This window comes from Acomys minous (genome assembly GCF_964271855.1).
Source record: "Acomys minous genome assembly, chromosome: 5".
NCBI lineage: Eukaryota > Metazoa > Chordata > Mammalia > Rodentia > Muridae > Acomys > Acomys minous.
The window spans coordinates 854,301-871,959 of NC_140494.1; the positions used below are offsets into that span (position 1 = coordinate 854,301).

Below are 17,659 nucleotides of genomic sequence, written 5' to 3' on the forward strand. Positions count from 1 at the left end.
ATAATGAGTTTGGTTATAATTTATTGCACACTAGGCACACAAGTAGACTACCTCCATATTTTTACTTTAGAGTTCATTTTTCTGAATACTTGCCACAGGGCTTAAATATTTGCTGTTGACATTTTGAACATAAGTACATATGCTATTTTCCATTTTCTGAAATAAAAATATATCAATGGGCTCACAGGGAAAGAATCAATATGTCTGAATGAACTCATGGCTTTTTTTTTCATTTTAATATCATTTTGAAGAGTCTTCTGATTTATATGGCTCATGAAAAATGATACCCAGGATCATCAGTGGAGAGTTTAGCTTGTCTATCAGCCTAAACTGTTCTCCTATCATGGACCTAAGCCTTGAGGAATGGACTTATCAGCCATGTGTGGAGGTTCCTTTTAATCTTTGAACTTGCTGCATCATTAGATTGGTATACTTGGCAATTTTATCATATCTTGGGGGTGAATAGTACAATGATTATATATACTTTTTAATGTTTACATTAGTTATCAAAATGGTTTTGCTTCCTACCCCTACCATTATACGAAGCCTCTCACTTTGAAAGTCACAGACTGCGGACTGGTAAGTCCATCAGCTCTCTTGTCCCCATGACCCTTCATTTTTCTGGCTAAGCACATGAGCATTAGTTGCATAGTGTTCTTTCTCAACCTAAACTATTTCCAGCCCGTGAAGTTGTTATTTTATTTAAATACATCAGTACATCCATTCACTGGTGAAACAGCTTTTTTTTTTTCCTTTTTGGTCATTTTGCTTTCTAAATAAATATACATTCCCAAGAAGGCATTCATAACTTTGACATTTTTTCTAGTTGCACATTTTTGCTTTAACAATCAGTTTGCATTTGTGTGATGCTGTTTTGTGTTTGTTTCTTTCCTTGTGTTTTTGTGTCTTGAAAGAAACTGTGATTGTGAATTGCAAAATAGGTAAGGGGTCAAGCCCTTTCCTGAGTCCTCATCCTGAGTCATGAAGTATTTGTAGTTTTTATAATTCAACGTGGCTTCTGCCCAGGGGCTGTCCATCTTGTCTTTTTTTACCTTTCTATGTTAGTGACCAGCTCCCAGCTGAGCCCCCAAGTCTTTTGGGGAGTTTCACATGGACTATGCTCCCCGTCCTCTGAAAACACCACTCAATAGACTTATCTCTATGTGAGACACCTGAGGTACTGATTTTTTCAGTTACCAAGTTGATGAAAAAAATAAAGTGAGTTGACCATCTCCAGCAGTTGACAGTATTCATGAAGACCTTTTAATTGTGATTTATTAAAAGAAGCCCTTGGTGCTGTTTTGTGGATATGTTAGTGGCTTTGTCATGAGCCATATGATCAAGCCTTGGGAGCAAAACGAGTGTAATGTTTATAAAAGATGTAGAGTCCGTGGCTGTTCATAACACAGGGTAGCGGGGAAGGAAGTTTCAACCTTTGGGTTATTTGTAAAATGTTGCCAACCCATGCTGCTGCCTGCAAAAGAGGGAAACCTGAGTTTTAAGGCCTACCTGTTCTTTTCTGATAAAGAAAAAGTACATCTATCTGCCAAGCGCATGATCCCAGGAGCTTCAGATAGAAGTGTGGCGGCTGGCACTGGCTCTGCCCTGGGTGCAGAGAGCTACTAGCTGGATACGCGAGTGCTGGAGGTGGGGGCGAGAGGGAGGCCGCCTGGGGCGGTCACGTTCATCCTCCGCCCTTCCCACAGGAGAGAAGGTGCTGCAGGATGACGAGTTCACCTGTGACCTCTTCCGGTTCCTACAGCTGCTCTGTGAGGGCCACAACTCAGGTGGGTGACCTGCAGCCCCGGCTGATGACACCAAGGAAGTGACATTTGCAACTCTGACAGCAGAATCCCATGGCTTCCAACTGGGGTTCATCTTATGAGTTGGTGGGGCGGCTCTCTTGAGCATTGTTTTGCAGGCACTGAGCATTGTGCCGTGCAGTTGGTAGGTGCCACTGATGCTTTCAGCATCTTTAGATAGCTCTTTCGGCCCACCCTCCCTCTTTCTCTCCTCCTTTGCCTTCTCTCTCCCCTCTCTCCCTCCTCCACTCTTAATCACTCCCTTCCCCGAGTCCCTACACTTCTCCTCACTCTCTCCTGTCCAGTTTGTGAGACAGAGTCTCACTATGCAGCTTGGCTGTCCCCAAACAGGCTATGTACGCCAGCCTCCTTCAACCTCCTCCACCCAAGTGTTGAGATTACATGTGTGCACCATGTGCCTGGCTTTGCTTGATTATTCCCATTATTGTAATGTTAGTGAAAACAAAGGATGTGAAAATTAATAAATAATAATTACTACTAATAATAGCAACAATAGTATCTTTACAGTAATGTGGGTGCCTGTCTCTTTGTACTAGTTTTATTGACATTGGGTATACACTTGCTTACATTGCTTGGTGTCTTTTTTCTTTCCTTTTTTGTTTTGTTTAGTTTTGGTTTGGTTTTTCAAGACATTGTTTCTCTATGTAGCCTTGGCCATTATGGGCTCACTTTGTAGACCAGGCTGTCTTCAAACTCCCAGAGATCTGCCAGCCTCTGCCTCCCTGAGTGCTGGGATTAAAGGCATGCACCACCGCGCCCAGCTTGCTTGGCGTATTTCTATTCCTAATTTCCATGCCCAGCTCTTGTCCGGATTGCAGGTCCAAAAAGGCAGGACTCACTCCTGTCTATGTTTTCCAAATACTCTGTGTAGTGCTTGAGAACATAAAATGCCTGAATAAATAATTCTGTTTTATGTTCTCGACAATGGAACCCTTGTCAGTCACTTGCAGATCTGCAGCTCTGGAATGTGAGGATAAGCTGATGCTAGCAGTGCCTTAGCGTGAGTTGAGCACTGGCGTTCTGTGGAGCTTGTTTTGGAGGATGACCACTCATTTTGGTTTTTACTTATGTGGTTGGAAATCAAGCCCCGGGGTCTTACACATGGGAGGCAGGCTCTCTGCCCCTAGTTAACCAGTGGTTCACAGGAGATCCTAGCAATTTTATGCTCACAGGATCAGACACAATGCTACCTTTGGCCACCCTAATGTACGGTTAGGGGTGTCATTGACTTGTAGGGTCACCTTATTTTGCACTTCTGAGAGGGTCTTCATAAGGAGTTTTGCTCTTATGTAGATTTTCAAAATTACCTGAGAACTCAGACTGGCAACAACACAACTGTTAACATCATCATCTCTACCGTGGACTACCTCCTCCGAGTTCAGGTAAGTGGCACGCCGACCAGCCACTGGGGTCAGCTGGCCACCTGCAAGCGTGCTATTGCATGAGTTTGACTGTGTGTGGATGTATGGCTAGATATGGTGTAGGCTTTTTCCCTGACTATAGCCTTCCCACAATTCTTAGGGGGATGTGGGCCATACCTTGACCTCTGACCCTGACCCCTGAAATACTCATTGTTTTATCTCTGTAAAACAGAGAGTGTTGTCTTGCCACCTCTCATTTTGAGGTCAGTGGTATGTTAGATTCCTTTTGTGAAGCACTCTGACACACGGTCCCTGAGTCTTCAGTTGAGACGTGTCTGGGGAGAGCATTTGAGACATTCCTAAAAAGTAGGAAAGAGAGTTCATCTCTTTGCCACTGTGCACCCAACCCTGATCTTCCAAGCTCAGTTTTACGATTGTCTTAATATTTTCACTGACTTACATTTTACCTTAATACCTTGCTACTTAAAAATTCTTCAGCCACTATAATTACATCTAGCCTGTTTACCAGGCTGGAGCTGAAGGGGGTGCAGCTGTGCAACGACAGCAGCTCCGTCAAGGTTTTATTTCTCTCACTTTCCTGAGGGAGAGTAAGGCCCAGTATTAAACGAACAAATGCATGAAAATAAAGAAGTTCAAACTTCCAGATTTTTCCTTAATGTTTAAAACAAATTATTCTCCCTATGTTATCAATATTCTAACCTGAAGCCTTGAACTTACGCTATATCCCAGAAAACCCTTAAACTTGTGATTTTTGCCTTGGGCATTAAGGAAAAAGCACAGTCTTAAAGAACTTACAAGTATGTATTTAGTAATGCCTTCTGATATATTGGCTTCATAACAGACTTTTCTCCCACCAAAGAGAGGAAAGATGGGAAGTAGGAAGGAAGGGGGAAAGGGATTAAAATGGCCCAATAGCTGGGATTATAACATAGCATTACCAAGCCAGGCCTATCTTCCTCTGAAAATAAAAATGTATGACCATTTTATCTGTTTTCTCTCCTCTCCTCTCCTCCTCTACTCTGCTGTACTCTTCATCTTTATCCCTTCTTTTGCTCTTCCCCTCTCTTTTTCTCTCTTCCTCCCTCCCACTCTCCCTTAGTCTCTCCTTCTTTCTTTCCTTCCTTCCTTCCTTCCTTCCTTCCTTCCTTCCTTCCTTCCTTCTTTCTTCCCATCCTTCTTCTCCTTGGTGGGAGAAAAGTCCATTATGAAGCAAATATCAAAAGTCATTTAATATATGTATACACACACACACACACACACACACACACACACATCTGTAAGTTCTTTAAGACTATATCACAAAACTCAAATGTAGTTCATAGGTTCAACAAAATTATTTCATCCGTTTAGTCAGTGATGACCTCGCCAAAGTGTGAGCTGATGCGGACTATATCAGTGAATATCAGTCTCCCAGAAGTTGGTTTTCAGCTCTCAGTGACATGAGCAGGCCAGCCACTGTCCTTAGCTACAGAGGCTAGGAGCACCACCATGGAATCACCTTGCTGAAATACTCCTGGCTCCTCTGGAGAAAAAGGAGGGCTGGTGTCTGTGACCCTGAAAACATTGTTCCATGGCCTGTCTTCCTGCCAGGCTCACACTATAAACGTTTCATTTCACTCAGTGGACAAATACGTCAGTCTGCCTGAATTGTTACTTGTCTTCAAGGTCATCAGAAAATAATTCCCAAAGCTAAGTTTTCTGCTTGTTTGGATGGAGGTGTTGCTGGGCGTGGTGGGGGGTTTTCTGCACTGTGCATGTGGTAAGCCTGCTGATGACAGGTTTCCTTTTGGTGATGTATCTAAGCTCTCTGTCTGTGCTGGTCCCCTTGCACCTCTGTCTTCCAGGAGTCCATTAGTGACTTCTATTGGTACTACTCTGGGAAAGACGTCATAGATGAGCAGGGCCAGCGCAACTTCTCCAAAGCCATTCAAGTGGCGAAGCAGGTGTTTAACACACTCACGGAGTACATCCAGGTAAACACCCAAGCGTGTTCTCGATTTAAAGAAAGGAAAACAACAAACAGACCAACAAACAAAATCAACTTGTTTTAAAGAGGCGCTTCTGAATTGGGCCTGGTGGCACAGACCTGTCATTCCAGCTAATCAGGCTGTGGGTTTTCTCTGCCAATGAAATAAGAGAATTCAAGCTGAATTAAAAATATAAAAGCAGCTTTATTTGGAGGCATCTGTTGGGCAGAGGGTTCACTGGTCTCAAGGAATGGGGCCCAGGAAATCAGAGGTGGGGTGGGCAGAGAGAGAAAGAGAGAGTGTGCATAGGCAAGGGGAGATAAATGCAGAGAGACCAAAATGTATGGATTATATAGGGAAGAGCTTCTGGGCAAGGGGCAGCCCAGCCCCTGGGCAGGAGAGTTCAGGGCAGAGGGTGGGGTGTGCCAGCCTTCCCTTGCAAACAGGTAGGGATGCTAGGAGAACCCAGAGGCCAGGTCTGCTTTGATATGTTAAATAGGCACCTCAACCACTTCTCCCAGGTCTGAAAACCAACAATGAGGTAGAAAAATCTCAAATTCAAGGCCTGCCTGGGCTGCAGAGTGAGTTCTGGGCTAACCTGGGCAACTTAGTGAGGCCCTGCCTCAAAATAAAAAAGCAAAAAGGGAAGAAAATATAGCTCAAAGGCAAAACATATGCCTAGTATGTATGAAGCTCAAGGTTCAAACCCCAGTAGTTATAGATGGAAAGACAGATAAGTGAGAGAGAGAGAGAGAGAGAGAGAGAGAGAGAGAGAGAGAGAGAGAGAACTTAACCAATTACCATTGAATTCCATAGAAAATGTATTGTACCTAAAATATACTCCATATTCCTATTGACTTTTAAAAATATATTTTTATTTGTGTGTGTGTGTGTGTGTGTATACATATATATATATACATATATATATACATACATATACATATATACATACATACATATTTTTTTAATTTCTGTATTTATTTTTTTTATGCCTGGGGAGGTGCCCAAGGAAGCCAGAAAAGGATGTCAGATTCCCTGGAGCTGGAGTTACAAGGAATTGTGAGCTACCATGTGGGTGCTGGGAATTGAACCTGGGCCCTCTGGAATAGCAGCAAGCATTCTTAGCCTCTTATCTATCTCCCCAGCCCCTCTAATCATTCTTTGCATTCTCTTTATCAATATCTGCACTAAAATATGAGGTGGAGGCATACACTTATACACAGTGAGACTGGTGGTTAAAGAGACCGAGATATGACTCTACAGGAGTGGTTTGGGCAGATTGTATTTCTAGGGCCTGGAGTAACTGTTGGGCACTCAGGAAATACAAGGGAACAGAAAGAAAAGAGAAGCTGGGTCATCAACACACATTTTATAGTGTCCCAGTGACAGTGAGGCTGAAGTTGGCATAGAAACAATTAAATCATAGCATTTAAGAACCTGTGTTCCGATTGGCTACCAGCCCCCACAAGCCAACAGCCTAGGGGTGAGCAGGTTCTAGCATGTACACTGCTTTCCTTTCAGCTTTAAAGGGTGTATATAGGTGACATTGCATAATGTCATTTTCCATCTTAATTACCATTATTTCTCATTTCCTAAAATAGAAAGGTTCATCAATAAGCTGGCAGAAAGAGCTGCAGAAGCTGAAGATGGCAGGCTGGCTACTCAGAGTTGCTCTCCCTGTCTGCAGGGCCAGGGAGGCAAAACAATCTACAAACAGTAGTTGACTGGTCAACATCAGGATGACTGATCAGACTTATATTTGATTTTTGTGTCAGAATTGTGTTAAGGAGGCTCTTTATCTTTTATAATTTTTTAAAAATTAAAAAAAATTAATTCGCTTTATGTCCCGATTGTAGCCCCCTCCCTCGCTCGTCACCTCCTGATTTTACCCTTTCTCCTTCATATACCCTCGCGCTCCTCCCTTAACATCTGACCTCAGCCTATTGAGTATCATATGCATTGCCTGTATTCTCTTCCTCTGTGGCCTGGAAAGCACCCCACATCACCCCCGCCAGGGGGAAGTGATCCACATGTGGGGCCCAGAGTCCGTGTCAGAAATAATCCCTACTCCCCATATTATGGGACCATAAGGAGACTGTGCTGCTGAGGGTCCAGGTCCTCACAGTGCATGGTCCTCGTTTGGTGCATCCGTCTTTGCTGCATCGCCTCCTCCACCCAGATTTGTGGCCTCTGTTGGTTTCCTTGTGGTACAAGGAGGCACTTTCATTGTCTTCCCAACTGGACCAGATATAGGCATTAAAGTCCTTTTCTTTCCTGGTTTGGCTTTTGTCTTGGTAACCTGGAATCTTACCATGAATGACCCTATTTTGATTTTAAGCTCAGTTTTAGTTAAAAAAAAAAAAAAAAGCCTCCCTCCAGTATTTATTTATTTGGTATGGGAACAGTGGGTGTTCAGCCTTAAGCTTGCAACTGTTGTCTTATCAGGGTTGCTCATACAAGTAGGTTAACCCTATGTGATGCAAAACTCTTTCTTTGAATTAAAACCTTAAATATCTCCTGAAGGAAATTGTCACTAAACAAAGGTGAAGTTGCGGTGACCTGCTGTCTGATACCTGCACCATGCATTAATGTATTGCAGCTGCACTTCAGCAGCCATGAAACCCTACAGAGGCCTTAGCATAGCCTTCTACCTTGTTCAAACACTGTCTCTTGTTTCTGTGCAAGGTACTCTAGTCTAGCTGGCCTGCAAACTTCCCTGTAATCCTCCTGTCTCTGCTTCCCACCTTGATGTAGGAGGCCTGGATTTCAGATGGACACCACTGAATTTGGCTTTTTTTTTTAAATGTGGAGCATAGGGACTGAGTTCATCTCATCAAACTTACACAAGTGCTTTTCATCCACCAAACCATCTCCCTGACCCCATATTAAAATCCAAGAGTTTATTTTAATGACCATTGAATCATATTTGTGAGAATTACTTGTGAGTAGTATATTACCCATTTGTAAAGCAGGCTCAGCCAGCCTGCAAGTGGTTCAGTGCTCCACCAAGGGGTGAGGGTGGGAGAACTTTTATTCTGTGCATCTGGAAGTAATCATACTTTAAATAATGCATCTAAAATATAATATATTTTTAAGGAACTACTTCTTGTGTACATGTACATGTAATAGATGACTGCTGAATAGTAAGGCTCCTAATAAGAGGTTGTTTGTCTTTGATGGTTGAGGTCATGTTGTAATGATGTGGCTTGGTTTTGGTTATGAAGGAGCCCAGAGCTAGAGCTCTTTCAGCCAATAGCTTAAAAATAAACAAAAACAAAAACAAAAACATTTTTAAAGACAGATTCAGTTCCTTTGGATCCAAGATTTATAAAATTAATGATCAAGTGTTAATTTAAAAATTGTCATTGGTTATACTGTTTGCTAAATAGTTGTACAATTAAAGCATCAAAGGGGAGTTCTTTCCTCTGTGAGCATTGTATCCATGTTACTACTTAGGAATAAGAAACAAGTTTTCTACTAAGCGTATTCTTTTATATATATATATATATATATATATATATATATATATATATATATATATATGTTGTTGTTGTTTTGAAAGGGGGCCTCATGTAGACCAGGCTAGTCTCTAGCTACTAAATGGCCAGAGATGACATTAAGCTCCTCCTGCTGCAGGCATCATAGGCGTGTGCTTTAAAAATTCTTTTTACACACAGTAGCAACTATTGATTTGACTCAACAACTAAACCATCAGTACCCTCCATTTTTCCTATAAGCAGCAGAAATAATCAGTGTCTCCAGTGTTTTAATGTTCATTCAGAAACAAACTATCAAAGTCCCTAAGACATTTTTAGAGGCACTTAACTAGACAATCCCAGGTAGGACACTAACAGTCAAGGGCACTTTATCCCAACCATGTCTCTGCCATTTTGTGTCTCGCTCTTCTTAGGTAAGGAGTTGGCAATAAGATACTCAAGCCGCGAGTTAAATTTCTTCTTTCCCTAAAGCTTATTTGGACAAATAAGTGATCTAAAATGATCATTGTCCCTCCATTCCTGCCACAGGGTCCTTGTACCGGAAACCAGCAGAGCTTGGCGCACAGCAGGCTGTGGGATGCTGTTGTGGGCTTCCTTCATGTGTTTGCCCACATGCAGATGAAGTTGTCTCAGGTAAGTCAGTGGCCTTTAACTGAGTGGGTACAGCACAGACCATCACCACCAGAACCACACTTGCTTTCTTATGTTTTGATATTATCTTTTTACATCACTCCCCTATGGGTCTTTTACTCTATGTCAAATATTTTATTTTATTTTTTTAATTTCTTTTATTTTTTTAATAAAATCACTTTAATTTAATGAAATCACAAATGAAGTATCATGAAGCTAATTACGGTAGATGATTTTTAAGATAGTGCGTGCATTAGGTATGTACACGTGATTGCAGGTGCCCATAAAGTCCAAAAGAGAGCATTGGCTCCTGTGCAGCTAGAGTTTTAGATGGTAATGAGACACCTGATGTGGGTGCTGTGAGCTAAACTTAGTTTCTGGGCAAGAGCAGGAAGTGTTCTTAACCACAGAGCCATTTCTCTGTCCCACATGTCAAGTATTTTAATAAAAACAGTGTATGCCCCTGGTGGAGACTGCACCCGCTGACCAAAGAAAGCATTCTATCAGATTTTGATTTGAGGGAACCGACAACTTGATTGGAGTTCCTATAGGAGGACGGGGGACTCAAAATTAACTACATCAGAAAGACCAGGGGATGACTTATTTATGGACAGCTATACCACTGAAGGCTCCCACCTGTGACATGGAGCACTAAAGCAGCACAGCTAAAGGGTCCCCACAAACTTAGGGCAGATGTGCTACTGCTGAGCACCCCAGCATCAAAGCCAAACCCAAAGCCCTTAATGCACGTGGAGCATGGGGAGAGAACAAAGGATATGAAGGAGTGAGGAGGTAGCAGACACTGTCACGCCACAGCCTTCTGGCTCACTCTCCGGGACTTGGTTCATTGGGAATTTTCTTCCCACTTATGGATATTGAAAAGGGATTTGAAACCTGTGATAAATTTGTCAAGGAGAGGAAGTTCTTACAGGGTCACATACAAGCAAAGATGACATTCACCCAACTACCAGGAAAGTGGCTTTCTGAAAGCCAAAGAGAGTAGTTGTAAAGATAAACAAGGAATGTGTTTTGATGTTAATTCACAAAGTCTGTTGGAAGCATCAGCGGCTTGCTTCCCTACTACAGTGCATGTCCCATTTCAAACTAAAAGTACATGAACAGAAAACAAACAAACAAACCCAAACCATCCCTGGGTAAATGCACCTCTTTGGCACAGGGCATCTTGGTGGTATCTAATGACCTGCCATACCTATTGGTAATGGGTGTCCATTACATGATAGAAAAAAAAAAAAGAATGAATGAAAGAGTTGACTCAGAGGAAGCTGACTCAGAGGTGAAGGTCCTACTAGCTATAAAGGCTAGAGACCAAGTCTGATCCCAAGAACCCAGATGGTGGAAGGAGAGAGCTACTCACTGTAAATTGTCCTATGGCCTCCACGTGCTTGCAGTGGCACATGAGCATGAACACATGCACATACACATGTACATACATGCACACACGCTCTCAAAACAAATACATGTAAAAAAGAGTAAGGATAAAGAAGTCAGAGAGAAGAAAAATATAGTCTTTTCAAGTGAAAACTGTGTTCAAAACAGCTGGACCTTCCCTAGCATTACAAGCTCTCTATACATTAGCATGTTCCCTACCATTAGCATATTCCCTAGCATTAGCATGTTTCCTAGCATTATCAGCTTCCCTAGCATTAGCATGTTCCCTAGCATTAGCATGTTCTCTACCATTAGCATGTTCCCTAGCATTAGCATATTCCCTAGCATTAACATATTCCCTAGCATTAGCATGTTCCCTGGAATTAGCATGTTCCCTAGCATTGGCATGTTCCCTAGGATTAGCATATTCCCTAGCACTAACATATTCCCTAGCATTAGCATGTTCCCTAGTATTAGCATGTTCCCTAGCATTAGCATGTTCCCTAGCATTAGCATAGCATAGTTGTTTCTGGGGCACATTCTGTTCTGGTGGAGAAGTTAAGGTGGACAGAGCTTGAAGCAGCTAGCATTGGTATGTTCCCTAGCATTAGCATATTCCCTACCATTGGCATGTTCCCTAGCATTAGCATGTTTTCTAGCATTAGCATGTTCCCCAGGACTTGGATTCCTCTGCACAGCTGTTGGGCACATGTCCTTGCAGACACTTGAGCAAACACATATCAGGTTAGCAGTAAGTGTTCTTTACTTCATAGTGTAGGTTTTTTCAATAAGCCACGTGTTTATATTTGACATACTATGTTCTATAATGCCTCCAGGGGCTTAGCGTAGGCAACCAGAACGTTTTTTGTGAGGATGCGCTTTTCTCATTGAATGCAATCTGGGAATGCAATATGTTAATGTTTCCAGGATTCCAGCCAGATTGAGCTCTTGAAAGAACTGATGGATCTCCAGAAGGACATGGTGGTCATGCTGCTGTCTATGCTAGAAGGTAGGACTTCACATGTGTATTCTGAAGGTCTCTTTTGCTCTTCTCATACAAATCTGTGCTTGGATTTGGCATCACCATGTAGCAAGACATAACACCAGGAAGCAACGGCCAGCAGCACTGATGAGTTGCTGCGTGTCTTAGTTTCTTTTCTTGTTGCTGTGTTCAACGTTCTTGATAAAAGCAACTTAATGGAGAAATAGTTGTTTCTGGGGCACATTCTGTTCTGGTGGAGAAGTTAAGGTGGACGGAGCTTGAAGCAGCTGGTTTTGTTGCAGCCACAATTCAGAGAGCAGAGAGCAATGGACACATCGTAATGCTCAGCTCCCTTCTCCAGTTGATATGAACCAGGATCCCCTCCCCAGAGTAAAGACCTGCCCACAGTAATATGTGTCTTTTATACCAGCCATGGACCAGGCATGGACTAGACCTAGGCCCTTTACACATATGCACTCAATGAACAGCTTGGTCATCATGTGAGTCCCTTAGTAAGGGGAGCGGGGCTGTCTCTGGCAAGGACTCTGTTGCATGATTTAGATCACTTTTCCCTGACGGGGCTGCCTTGCCAGGCCACCATGGAAGAGGACGCGCTCAGTCCTGATGCGACTTCGTGGGCTGCGGTGGGTTGGTAGGGGGTGCTCCTCTTCTCTGAGGGGTAGGGGAGGAGGGATGAGGAAGAGGGAGGGAGGGTAGGATCTGGAGGAGGAGATCGAGGGTGGGATTGGGAGGAGGGGATGGAGGGAGGGTGCTATGAGTGGGATGTAAAATTAATAAATAAGTTAATAAAATAATAAAGTAATTAATTAATGGGAAAAGAGATGGATCTTCTAACACCAGTTAATGCAATTAAAATAATTCTTCACAAGCATTCCCAGAAGCCCACCCCCGGCTCTTTATCACATGTGTCTACTTCACAAACAGATGTTACAAACCCCCTTGCCAGGCACAGCATTCTGTCTGTCTGGAGGTTCTCTCTGTTTTAGGAATACAGCCTACTGTGGGACTCAATTGAGGAAATAGCCTCATTTTCTGAGGCTTGTCAGTAATCTCCCTATTTCTAACTCCAAATACCGTATCTTGGGGAGATGCAAGATGGTGGTTTTCATTGTAAATCAGTGGTGGAGGGAGGGAAGGAGGAAGAGAAAGAGAGAGGGGGGATGGGTAGAGGAGGGGGAGGGAGATAGGGAAGGAGAAGAAGAGAAAGAGTGGAGAGAGAGGGAACTCAAGTTGTCAGTCACAGCAGCAAGTGCCCTTATCTGGTGAGCCATCTAACAGGCCCAGAAATATGATTTTATGCACGAAACCTAATTGCTTTTTGATTAAGGCTTTCCCAGTGTTTGTGTAATCACTTTCTGAGATGTTAGGTTAGAGATAATTATCCATCTGTTTTCGAGGCCTCACACATTTGGGATGAAATTTAAATCAATGACACTGGTCTGTGTTTAATCCCAGGTCTGTATGATCATTTTTTTTCCCTGTAAATTTCCTTGTCAGAAACACTCATTTTTAAACAACTGCAAATGCTTTCCCACCAGGTAATGTAGTGAACGGGACAATAGGCAAGCAGATGGTGGACATGCTTGTGGAGTCATCCAACAACGTGGAGATGATTCTCAAGTTCTTTGACATGTTTTTGAAACTAAAGGATTTGACATCCTCCGACACATTTAAGGAGTATGATCCCGATGGCAAAGGGGTCATTTCCAAGAGAGACTTCCACAAAGCCATGGAGAGCCACAAGCACTACACCCAGTCTGAGACCGAGTTTCTGCTCTCCTGTGCAGAGACGGATGAGAACGAAACACTGGACTATGAAGAGTTTGTCAAGAGGTTCCATGAGCCCGCGAAGGACATCGGCTTCAACGTCGCTGTTCTGCTGACCAACCTCTCAGAGCACATGCCCAATGACACGAGGCTGCAGACCTTCTTGGAGTTGGCCGAGAGTGTCCTCAACTACTTCCAGCCTTTCCTAGGTCGCATTGAGATCATGGGCAGCGCCAAGCGCATTGAGAGGGTCTATTTTGAGATCAGCGAATCCAGCCGAACCCAGTGGGAGAAGCCACAGGTCAAGGAGTCCAAAAGGCAGTTCATATTCGACGTGGTCAACGAGGGCGGGGAGAAGGAGAAGATGGAGCTGTTTGTGAACTTCTGTGAGGACACCATCTTTGAGATGCAGCTGGCGGCCCAGATCTCAGAGTCTGATCTGAACGAGAGGTTGGCCAATAAAGAAGAGAGCGAGAAGGAGAGGCCTGAAGAGCAGGCCCCCCGGGTGGGCTTCTTCTCCTTCCTCACCATCCAGTCGGCCCTGTTGGCTCTGAGGTACAATGTCCTCACCCTCGTTAGGATGCTCAGCCTGAAGAGCCTGAAGAAGCAGATGAAGAGGATGAAGAAGATGACCATGAAGGACATGCTCACAGCCTTCTTCTCCTCCTACTGGAGCGTGGTTGTGACCCTCTTACACTTCGTGGCCAGTGTCTGTAGGGGCTTTTTCCGCATTGTCTCAAGCCTGCTGCTGGGGGGGAGCCTGGTGGAAGGTGCTAAGAAAATCAAAGTGGCAGAGCTTCTAGCCAACATGCCAGACCCCACTCAGGATGAGGTGCGGGGAGATGAGGAGGAGGGAGAGAGGAAGCCCCTAGAGTCAGCTCTGCCCTCTGAAGACCTGACAGACTTAAAGGAGCTGACAGAGGAAAGTGACCTTCTTTCAGACATATTTGGGTTGGATCTGAAGAGGGAAGGAGGCCAGTACAAACTGATTCCTCACAATCCAAATGCCGGCCTCAGTGACCTCATGACCAACCCCATCCCTGTCCCTGAGGTACCAGAGAAGTTTCAGGTACTTTAAGTCATCATTATTAATGCCATTAAGCTCTCTCTCTCTCTCTCTCTCTCTCTCTCTCTCTCTCTCTCTCTCTCTCTCTCTCTTTCTCTCTCTCTCTCTCTCTCTCTTTCTTCTCTTCTCTTTCTCTTTTCTCTCTCTCTCCTCTCTCTCTTTCTTCTCTTTCTCTCTCTCTCTCTTTCTCTCTCTCTCTCTCTTTCTTCTCTCTCTCTCTTTCTCTCTCTCTCCTTTCTCTCTCTCTTCTCTTTCTCTCTTCTCTCTCTTTTATCTCTTCTCTCTCTCTCTCTCTCTCTCTCACTCTCGCTCTCATCTTGATTTTTTTGGGGGGGAAAATAATAACCTCTGTAAAGCAAAAGAAAGATTCCTGTAAGGAATCTATATAAATTGTTATTGAGATGTATGCTTCATGGTGATAAAATCATGTTGTGATGGTGACAGTCAGTTGTACCATCTTTCTATCCCCTAAACTTTGTGCTTATTTTCCAAGTGTGTGAGAACACTGAGTGGACACCATAGACAAAGCTAAAAGGCTTGTCCATGGGTGGAGTCAGGGTGCTGATATAATGTAAATACCAGTAGTGAAATGGTGATGATAAGAGATAAGACTTACATTGCCCTTGAAAGATAAGAGTTAAGCCAGTGGATAAGATGAAGGCCCTTGCAAGGAGCCTAGAGAGTACTTAACCCAATGCTTTTGGCGAGGAGGGTGTGTACAAATGTGCCATAAGACTGCCTGTAGGAAGTATGTCAGGCAATTCCTCGATTAATGGTTGATGTAGGAGGGTACAGCCTGCTGTGGGTGGTGCCACATCTGGGCAGATAGTCCTGGGTTGTATGAGAAAGCATGCTGAGAAAACAGTGAGGATAAAGCCAGGAAGCAGTGTCCCTGCATGGCTTCAGCTTCTGTTCCTGCCTCCAGGTTCCTGCCCTGATGATGGGCTATTAGCCGCAAGTCGAATTAAATCCTTCCCTCCCCAAGATACAATAAAACAAGGTCTAAGTCCTCTGAAGACTTAGGCTTATGTTGTCCTCTGATGTCCATGAGCATGGCCACACATACACACACCCTCAGGTGCACTTACACCTTCGTACACACACACACACAACAATAATAATAAAATAACCCAGTCTTTCTGTTCCCTATTGACATGTTCAAGGAACAGAAGGCAAAAGAAGAAAAGGAAGAGAAAGAAGAAAGCAAGTCTGAACCTGAGAAAGCGGAGTATGTACCCTCCCCTGCCCCGCCCCATGCTTTCCTCTGTGTCTGTGGACATCTTGGCTTGGCCCCTGCTCTTTGGGATAGAGGTTTTTACCCTGCAAAGGTGTCACATGACCCAGCCTCCCATCTGAGTGAAAGCCAACACCTCACTCCATGCAGGGCCACCTGGATTACCTGACCCAGGGTCTTCCTCATCTTTCCTGCGTGCATTCCCTGTGTGTGGTTCTTCTTTATCTATAAAGGGGCTGATAGAGAAAGCTTATGTGTGAAAAGATAGTGGCAAAATCAGCTTAGTGTGTTCTGGAGTCGGTATGTCTGATACCACGTGCATAGAAATCTCTTAGAAATTGTTTTTTAAAAAAAAGACAGAAGTTTCAAGCTGGAGAGGGAGGTTGGCTAGTAAAATGCTTGCTGCATAAGCATGAAGACTTGGGTTCAATCCCCAGAGACCACATAAAATCCTTGGTATAAGGTGCAGATTTGTAATCCCAGTCCTGAGGAGGTGAAGAAGAGCAGATCCCTGGGGCTCCCTGGGCAGCCACGTTAGCCTAATTACAGAGCTCTGGGCTAGTAAAAGACTTTGTCTAAAAAATATTTGGTGAATGGCTACTGAAGAAGGGACACCTGAGGTTACCTTGTGGCACACAGACATACACCCACCTACTCACAAACACACAGTACAGACTCCCGAGCCGCATCCCACCCACACACATGCACACAGAAGTGCAGGCGCACTGCTCCTGCTGTGGTGTGGGCCTAGGGGGTCTTCATCTTCATGAGTGCAGCTGGTGTTGTGGACCGCAGTTATAAACATGGAGGCAGGCAATAGAGAGGGGAAATGTCCAGCTCCTTCTCCACAGTGGCTTTACATCCCCAATAGAAAACCCTTCTCTCACCCCCAAATATACCTAATCTCATATGTTCAGCTAGAAAAAGCTTAAGCAAAAATCAAAATCTTAGGTTCCTGTCCCATTAGTGTTCTCACAGGACAATCGCTTTATCACTTTTCCCCGACTGTTTTATTATTTCATTAGCTGGTCTTTATTGCCTTAGATCTTGGATCTGTTGTAAATATGGCCGGATAAATGACATTTAGAGTAGAAAAGGTGGCACCTATGACAGGGTACAGCAGGCATACAGTTCTTAACTGCTGTCAGCTGGACCTGGCATGGGCTGACTGCAGCATCTGTGACTTCACAGGACGGATTCTTTAGAGTTAAAGCTATCTTGTTGCTTTGTTTTGTTTTTTTAGGTTTTTTTTTTTTTTGGTATTTATTTATTTATTTTTTGAGATGGGTTTCTCTGTGTAGCCCTTAGCTGTCCTGAACTTGCTTTGTAAACCAGGTTGGCCTTGAACTCACAGAGGTCTGCCTGCCTCTGTCTCCCTGAGTGCTGGGATTACAGGCGTGCACCACCACGCCCAGCATAAAGCATTTTTTGATATAAACTTCTAGCCCTGGGACTGGAGAGATGCTTTAGCAGATAAATGTGCTTGTTGCCAAGTCTGGAGACCTGAGTGTGATCCCCAGGACCCATGTGTTAGAAGAAGACAGCTAATTCCTTTGACTTGTCCTCTGACAACACACACATGTGCAAGTGCACATAACATAAATAAACAACTCTAATTCTCAAAAAGTACTAAAGTTCTAGTTCTAATTCCATTGTTACTTGAAATTAATATAATATCATATTGATATTAAAATTGATATATTTTCCCTAACAAAGTTAAATGAATACAGTTATCTGTATCAGCGTGTTAGCATATCAGTGCCCTTTATATGTGAGAAATACCAAATGTACGAGACTCTTATTTTAAGGCTCAGTGGCTAAAGACTGTTAAAATTTGAATTATGGGTCAGCAGGATGGCTCAGCAGGTAAAGGCATTTGCTGCCAAGCCTGAGGATTTGAG

At 43.6% G+C, this 17,659-nt stretch overlaps 1 protein-coding gene across 5 annotated transcripts in view; it reads left to right on the forward strand.

The window, feature by feature from the left end:
- Positions 1-17,659, forward strand: part of RYR2 (ryanodine receptor 2) — a 545,494-nt gene that overhangs the window by 491,055 nt on the left and 36,780 nt on the right. For 4 of the 5 annotated variants that reach the window (XM_084782769.1, XM_084782772.1, XM_084782773.1 and 1 more), the window contains 7 exons: positions 1,707-1,787; positions 3,117-3,205; positions 5,050-5,178; positions 9,198-9,302; positions 11,616-11,697; positions 13,230-14,527; positions 15,688-15,752. In XM_084782769.1, the coding sequence (XP_084638895.1) occupies positions 1,707-1,787; positions 3,117-3,205; positions 5,050-5,178; positions 9,198-9,302; positions 11,616-11,697; positions 13,230-14,527; positions 15,688-15,752 (1,849 nt within the window). The remainder of the gene's footprint in view (positions 1-1,706; positions 1,788-3,116; positions 3,206-5,049; positions 5,179-9,197; positions 9,303-11,615; positions 11,698-13,229; positions 14,528-15,687; positions 15,753-17,659) is intronic. The other variant, XM_084782771.1, reaches the window with a different exon arrangement.